Raw genomic sequence first — 8,041 nt, 5'->3', positions numbered from 1 at the left:
CCCCTTTTTCTAGATAGATAGATGATAGAAAGATAGAAAGATAGAAAGATAGAAAGATGGATAGATGGATAAATGGATAGAAAGATAGAAAGATAGATAGATAGAAAGATAGAAAGATAGAAAGATAGATAGATGTATGGATTGATGGATAAAAACTTGATCTTTAAATTAAATTGAAAACTGAGCGACATGATCTTATAAATACATATAAATTGAAAGAAACACTTGAATGTACAGTTGACGTTTTTAAAGACGATTGATTAAAAAGTTGAATTCATTGATCTCTTGGTTGTTTCAGAGGATTTCTCAATAAACAGAGACACTGAATGAAAGATGATTCGGGCACAAGAGTCTGACCTGAGATGTATTATATATTCATATTTATTAACATGTTTCATCAGATATAATATAATTTAGATAAATTAATAAATGATTTTAGGACGAGAAGCTGAGCTGTCAGCAGATGGACAGCGCCATCCTGTGGCTGCAGAGACGTCTTGCAGCTTCACCTGTAACAACTATTGTACAAGTCTGTACTCCCTTTATCAATATAATATAACTATTTTTAATCGTTGATTAATCCATTTCTTTATTGATTAGTTAATTCATTTTAATAGTTAAACATTTGGTTAAATCATGAACAAAATCTGTGAAAAACATTTTTTTACATAATTTATCGTGTATGTATATATATATATGTATATATATATATATGCATGTAGTCATATTTTGTGTTTACACGTGTGTATTTATATTTTTTGGGATTATATTTATTTGATTTACAGCAGGAAAAAAAGGACAATTAAAATATTTCCCTATGAAATGAAAATACTCGATTACAAGTACATTAAGAGTACTGCCGCGAGAGATTTAGCTACTGAATAATGAAATGAGTCATAACTGATCTGAGTTCAGCTTTAATGACACAAACAGACTCATGTATGAGTTCATCATCCAGCAATAAATAACATGTCGTTTAAAAAAAAAAAGAGACCTTCATCTTTTGAAAGAATATTGATCAGAGAGTTTTCTGCTCGTTTCTCTCCGTCGACTCTTGAATTCATCTTCACACAGAAGAGACTCGTCTCTGGAATCAAACTGAACAGTCACACATCTTCATGCCGTGGAGCTTCAGAGGTTCAACATGTTGGTGTGAAGCTGCTGGAATCTTCTCCACGACGCTCGGACTCCAACAGAAGATCTGAACCGATTCAAAGATGCTTTAAACACAGGAGGTGAGCGGAGGTGTCTCAGCCCTCAGCTTCGTCTGCAGGCGCAGCAACGACCTGACAGACAGAACCCAGGGACAGAAACTCTTCACTGAGACTAATCACTGTTTGTCTGAGGGTTCGATAGGATGACTGACGGACGAGCGTCACTCAACTGGTTTCTAGAACGACCAAGATGGCCGCTGTCGATATGGAGGTCTGTTACGAGAGGATCAAACAAACTGGAAGATACGTTTTCTATCGCTAAACGCTACATCAGGCGTGTCGCTGCTCTGATTGTGCGTCCGTCTGTCGTACGTCTGTCGTACGTGTGTCCATGTGCGTTCAGGTCTGTGAGCGATGACGTGAACAAGTCTGTTGACGCCCGTCACACACGTCTCGTCTCCAGGTGACTTCAGCATCTCTGGACTCGAGTGTAAATAAAGATGGACGACGTGACAGCTCTATAAAAGTGAAGCCAAATTCCCTTAAACGCCCCCTGGTGGCTGGCAGCAGTGTAGGTCATTAACCTGCCTTCACCATGTTAGCAGATGGGACACGGACCAACAAAATAAAAAGTCAACGTTAAATTTCATTTTTGCCCAAGATGTCAGCGTTCGCTTCTGTGATATTTTGGCTTAATTTCTGGACAGTGAGAGGAAGTGGAGAAGCGTCGTCCATCTTTATTTCAGTCGACGTGGCGTCGGACAGAAGCTCCAGGATACATCAGCACTGAGATAACAGCAGAACTGCACTCTGGGTAACGTAGGCACGAGGTTCTGACCAGAGAAGAAAGTGTGAAATAAAAGAACACGTTGTGACGTCGTTCGGAGGCTGAAGCTCATCGAGCGATTTATCGACCTTCAGATCGACGCCACAACCTTCACGTGACATAAGCCCCGCCCACACAAACAAATTAAAATGTTACAGAGCGCGACAGACGTTTATATTCAACCTAAAATGTTTGAATTATCAGCAATTTAATTGATTGTGTCAAATTGAAACCACGTCGAGACGACTCTGACGTTTGCTGACTTTGTTTTGGACGATTCACGATCTTTGTATTTCATCACCATGACGACGTCGGTTCAGTTAATGCTTCGAGTGAATCGAATGGAAACTAAAAAACAAAACTGACTTTAAAACAACTCTTCTTCTCTAAAACAACAATATAATAAAAACACAAATAAAAAAAATCAAGAGTTGCGACGTCCACACGTGTCACTTCCTCCCACTCTGATCACATGATGGGAAACTGTGACGGGCGATGAGTCAGCCAATCAGAGGCCACGGAGCGGGACCAGGCGTTCATGGCACGTCACTCATGGCGGCGGCACGGCGACCGGACCGCAGATGGTCACGTGACACAAAGCCCACAGGTTTGACGCCACCTTCTCCGTCTTCACTTGTTCATTTTTCCTCCTTCACCCCTCCCCCTTGTCCCTCTCTCTCTCTCTCCGTCCCTCAGGTGCGTCTCCTCTTCACTCCTCCCGGACTCGCAGGGTTGGAAGACGACAGCAGTTTCTCAGCCGCACGGCTCCTCTTCCTCTTCTCCGCCTCCTTCGCTCCTCCTCCTCCTCCACCACCTCCTCCACCTCCTTCGCTCCCTCCTTTCTCCTTGTCTCGCTCTCTCTCCTTGTCCCGGCCGCTGCTCGTTCGCTCGGACATCTTCACCGACGAGTTACTTCCTGAAGAGGAGGAGACAAAGAGACAGATTCAGATTCACTGAAGACTCGAAGCTGAAGGTTGTGACCGAGGCTGGTTCAGGTCCAAACGGGTCGGTACCTTCTTCATGTGTCGCTGGAGGTTCTCTCTCCATCCTGAACTCATCTCTGCTCTCCTCCTCCGAGCCCAGCTTCCCTACACACACACAAACACACACAAACACACAGACACACACACAGACACACACACAAACGAACAGTTAACAGTGATGCAGACGGTTCAGTTTTGTTTGATTAAAAACATTGAGTATAAAAGGTGACTTGTTTGTAGAAGAGTTTGAGAACGACTCACTAATGACAAGGAATAAGTCTGAGAACACAACAATACAAACACACAACTTTACTATATAATCAAATAATTAGAGAACACAACATTACAATACTTTAAGATAAATACTTTCTATTTATTCATGTGGGATAATAATTCAACTTAATTTAAGTTGTTGCTCGTGTTCATCGTAAAACTGCCGTGATGTCACTAAATGACCCGGGTGTTAATGATGTCACACATGACATCACGTCTCACCTTCTTTCACTTCCTGGATGATGTCATCAGGCAGAGAGAAACTCTTCTCTGTGTTTGGAAAGGGTAAAATCTCCGACTCGTGCTGCAACACAACACACACACACACAGACACACACACAGGGTCAGATAAAGTCCCCAGATCGCTGAGCGCAGACACATGGTGTGTGTGTCCTCACCAGAGCCTGCATGTCGTACATGGTCCCCAGATGGTCCCAGATGACGGAGGAGGAGACCTGGCGTCCGATGTTCTGACTGAACTTGTCTCGGATGCAGATCATGTGGAAGTGACGGTTCACACCTGGACGCAGAGTTTCAAACACACGGTTAACGACTTCCTCCTCAACCTGCTCACATCAGTTATCTCTGTTTCCTCGACACAAACACAAGGTCACGATTTATTCAGTTCAGATTCTCATCCGTCACTTCAGGAGGCGTCTGATTGGCTCCAGCCTCATCCTGCAGGACGACCACGAGGACCAATCACAGACTGTGTAATGTAATGAGCGACATGTCTCCACTTCCTCTCGAAGCTAAAATGTCTCCGATACAGGCGCCACCATCTCACGGTCATGTGGAGTAGTGGATCTGCAGTAACGAGTTCCCGCCCACACACCAGACCGGCCAATCAGGGGCCAGTCTCAGCTGTCAATCATGACGTCTCTGACAGTTTTTACATCATCAAATAACTAATTAAATCAAAAGCTTGAACAAGCTGTGAATAAAGATGGACGACATGAAGGCTCCCAAAAGTGAAGCCAAATCATCTTGATCAAGCCCCGCCTCCTCCATGTTAGCAGATGGGCCAAGGACCAAAATAAAAAATAATTCAAAGTAGACTTTAAATAAATGTTAAATTTGAGGTCGTTCTTATCTCAGTGATGTTTGATCAGTTTAGTGTTAATCAGTTATCTGATGATAATTAATGGGTCTGTTGACCCGTCTCTGTTGACCTGTGTCTGTTGTGAATGGGTCTGTTGTTCTGTCTCTGTTGACCTGTCTCTATCGTCCTGTGTCTTTCTCTGTTGACCTGTCTCTGTTGTCCTGTGTCTTTTGACCTGTGTCTGTTGACCTGTGTCTGTTGACCTGTGTCTGTTGACCTGTGTCACGCTGACCTGTCTCTGTTGACCTGTGTCTGTTGAACGTTCTCTGTTGACCTGTTGTCCTGTGTCTGTTGACCTGGGTCTGTTGACCTGTGTCACGCTGACCTGTCTCTGTTGACCTGTATCTGTTGACCTGTGTCTGTTGACCTGTCTCTGTTGTCCTGTCTCTGTTGTCCTGTCTCTGTTGTCCTGTCTCTGTTGACCTGTGTCACGCTGACCTGTCTCTGTTGACCTGTGTCTGTTGACCTGTGTCTGTTGACCTGGGTCTGTTGACCTGTGTCTGTTGACCTGTGTCACGCTGACCTGTCTCTGTTGACCTGTGTCTGTTGACCTGTGTCTGTTGACCTGTGTCTGTTGACCTGTGTCTGTTGACCTGTCTCTGTTGTCCTGTCTCTGTTGTCCTGTGTCTGTTGACCCGTCTCTGTTGTCCTGTCTCTGTTGTCCTGTGTCTGTTGACCTGTGTCTGTTGTCCTGTGTCTGTTGACCTGTGTCTGTTGACCTGTCTCTGTTGACCTGTCTCTGTTGACCTGTCTCTGTTGACCTTTCTCTGCTGACCCGTTGTCCTGTGCCTGTTGTCCTGTGTCTGTTTTCCCGTGTCTGTTGACCAGTTGACCTGTCTCTGTTGACCTGTGTCTGTTGTCCTGTCTCTGTTGACCTGTCTCTGTGGACCTGTGTCTGTTGACCTGTGTCTGTTGACCTGTGTCTGTTGTCCTATGTCTGTTTTCCCGTGTCTGTTGACCAGTTGACCTGTCTCTGTTGTCCTGTCTCTGTGGACCTGTCTCTGTTGACCTGTCTCTGTGGACCTGTCTCTGTTGTCCTGTCTCTGTTGTCCTGTCTCTGTTGACCTGTCTCTGTTGACCTGTCTCTGTTGACCTGTCTCTGTTGACCTGTCTCTGTTGACCTGTGTCTGTTGACCTGTCTCTGTTGTCCTGTGTCTGTTGTGAATGCGTCTGTAGACCTGTGTCTGTTGTCCTGTCTCTGTTGACCTGTCTCTGTTGACCTGTTGTCCTGTCTCTGTTGACCTGTTGTCCTGTCTCTGTTGACCTGTTGTCCTGTGTCTGTTGTCCTGTGTCTGTTGTCCTGTGTCTGTTTTCCCGTGTCTGTTGACCAGTTGTCCTGTGTCTGTTGACCTGTGTCTGTTGTCCTGTCTCTGTTGACCTGTCTCTGTTGACCTGTCTCTGTGGACCTGTGTCTGTGGACCTGTGTCTGTGGACCTGTGTCTGTTGACCTGTGTCTGTTGTCCTATGTCTGTTTTCCCGTGTCTGTTGACCTGTTGTCCTGTCTCTGTGGACCTGTCTCTGTTGACCTGTCTCTGTTGACCTGTGTCTGTTGACCTGTGTCTGTTGTGAAAGTCTCTGTTGACCTGTCTCTGTTGACCTGTGTCTGTTGACCTGTCTCTGTTGACCTGTCTCTGTTGACCTGTCTCTGTGGACCTGTCTCTGTTGACCTGTCTCTGTTGACCTGTCTCTGTTGACCTGTCTCTGTTGACCTGTCTCTGTTGACCTGTGTCTGTTGTGAAAGTCTCTGTTGACCTGTCTCTGTTGACCTGTGTCTGTTGACCTGTGTCTGTTGACCTGTCTCTGTTGACCTGTCTCTGTTGACCTGTCTCTGTTGACCTGTCTCTGTTGACCTGTCTCCGTTGTCCCGTGTCTGTTGTGAAAGTCTCTGTTGACCTGTCTCTGTTGTCCTGTCTCTGTTGACCTGTCTCTGTTGACCTGTCTCCGTTGTCCCGTGTCTGTTGTGAAAGTCTCTGTTGACCTGTCTCTGTTGACCTGTCTCTGTTGACCTGTGTCTGTTGTCCTGTGTCTGTTGACCTGTGTCTGTGGACCTATGTCTGTTGACCTGTCTCTGTTGACCTGTGTCTGTGGACCTGTGTCTGTGGACCTGTGTCTGTTGACCTGTGTCTGTTGACCTGTCTCTGTTGACCTGTGTCTGTTGACCTGTGTCTGTTGTCCTGTGTCTGTTGACCTGTGTCTGTGGACCTATGTCTGTTGACCTGTGTCTGTTGACCCGTTGTCCTGTGTCTGTTGTGAAAGTCTCTGTTGACCTGTCTCTGTTGACCTGTGTCTGTTGACCTGTGTCTGTTGACCTGTCTCTGTTGACCTGTCTCTGTTGACCTGTCTCTGTTGACCTGTCTCTGTTGACCTGTCTCCGTTGTCCCGTGTCTGTTGTGAAAGTCTCTGTTGACCTGTCTCTGTTGTCCTGTCTCTGTTGACCTGTCTCTGTTGACCTGTCTCCGTTGTCCCGTGTCTGTTGTGAAAGTCTCTGTTGACCTGTCTCTGTTGACCTGTCTCTGTTGACCTGTGTCTGTTGTCCTGTGTCTGTTGACCTGTGTCTGTGGACCTATGTCTGTTGACCTGTCTCTGTTGACCTGTGTCTGTTGACCTGTGTCTGTTGACCTGTCTCTGTTGACCTGTGTCTGTTGACCTGTGTCTGTTGTCCTGTGTCTGTTGACCTGTGTCTGTTGACCCGTTGTCCTGTGTCTGTTGTCCTGTGTCTGTTGTCCTGTGTCTGTTGTCCTGTGTCTGTTGTGAATGTGTCTGTGAACAGGGTAAACTGTTAATCACTTGTTCTCCTTGGGATCAGTAAAGTTCTGAATCCGAAGTGGAACTGGTTTAAAGATCCAGTGGAACCAGTGGAACCAGTGGTTCTTTAAACCAGTGGAACCAGTGGAACCAGTGGAACCAGCACATTCTACTGGATCCACTGGTTCTTTAAACTCTTGTGGGACGACCAAGTCGAACTGGTCCTGACTTCAGAGGATTAAACCCGAACACGTCACAGTTTGTTTTCAACTTGTGTTCCAGCTGGTTCCGGTCTGGTTCCGGTCAGCGTCACTAACCAGCTCGGACCGGCTCGGAGCAGCGGGACTACCCGGGACTCCGCAGCGTCCCCCGGGCCCCTCGGGAGCCTGTCCCCGGTCCTCGGTCCCCGCAGCTCCAGCAGCTAACATGCTAACATGCTAAGATGCTAACGGCTCTTACCCACGGGCTTGTGACCGATCATGGCGTGGAACAGGCAGACCTCCACCTCGTGGCTCCACACCACCGAGTCCTCCCCGGGGACCAGCGCCGGGTCCGGGGGCTTCTCGTCGGGCTGGTTCAGCGTCACGTCCGCCTCCCCCATCTTCAGCGCGGAGGAACCACACGGAGCAGAGACGAGTTCGATTCCAGAACCTTTGTTCCGCCTGACCCACCGCCGGATGTACGCCTGCGTTTCCGGTTAGTGGGTGTTTTTCGGAATAAAAGTCTAATGCAGGGAAATATCCCCAAACAATTAATTACACCAGAAAACAAGTTCTTAATAATAATAATAATAATAATAATAATAATAATAATGATAATAATAATAATAAAAAGAATGATGATAATACAATTAAGTGATTTATTATTCTACTCTCTTCTTGTTCTTGTTCTTCTTCACATCCTTCTTATTCGTATTATTTTTAATATTAATAATACAATATTTATATATACACACACA

At 46.1% G+C, this 8,041-nt stretch overlaps 1 protein-coding gene across 1 annotated transcript; it reads right to left on the bottom strand.

Annotated features, from left to right (window-relative positions):
• Positions 1-901: 901 nt before the first annotated feature.
• mrgbp (MRG/MORF4L binding protein) lies at positions 902-7,750 on the bottom strand. Its single transcript, XM_061074335.1, has 5 exons — positions 7,543-7,750; positions 3,635-3,756; positions 3,459-3,540; positions 2,994-3,068; positions 902-2,896 (listed from the first exon to the last, which is right to left on the bottom strand). Exons 1-5 carry the CDS (start codon positions 7,682-7,684, stop codon positions 2,673-2,675), a joined length of 645 nt encoding a protein of 214 aa, XP_060930318.1. The 5' UTR covers positions 7,685-7,750; the 3' UTR covers positions 902-2,672.
• Positions 7,751-8,041: the final 291 nt, after the last annotated feature.

The sequence above is a fragment of the Limanda limanda genome, chromosome 7 (genome assembly GCF_963576545.1).
Source record: "Limanda limanda chromosome 7, fLimLim1.1, whole genome shotgun sequence".
NCBI lineage: Eukaryota > Metazoa > Chordata > Actinopteri > Pleuronectiformes > Pleuronectidae > Limanda > Limanda limanda.
The sequence above is the reverse complement of the archived record's forward strand: the minus strand, read 5'-3'. Positions and strand labels throughout refer to the sequence as shown.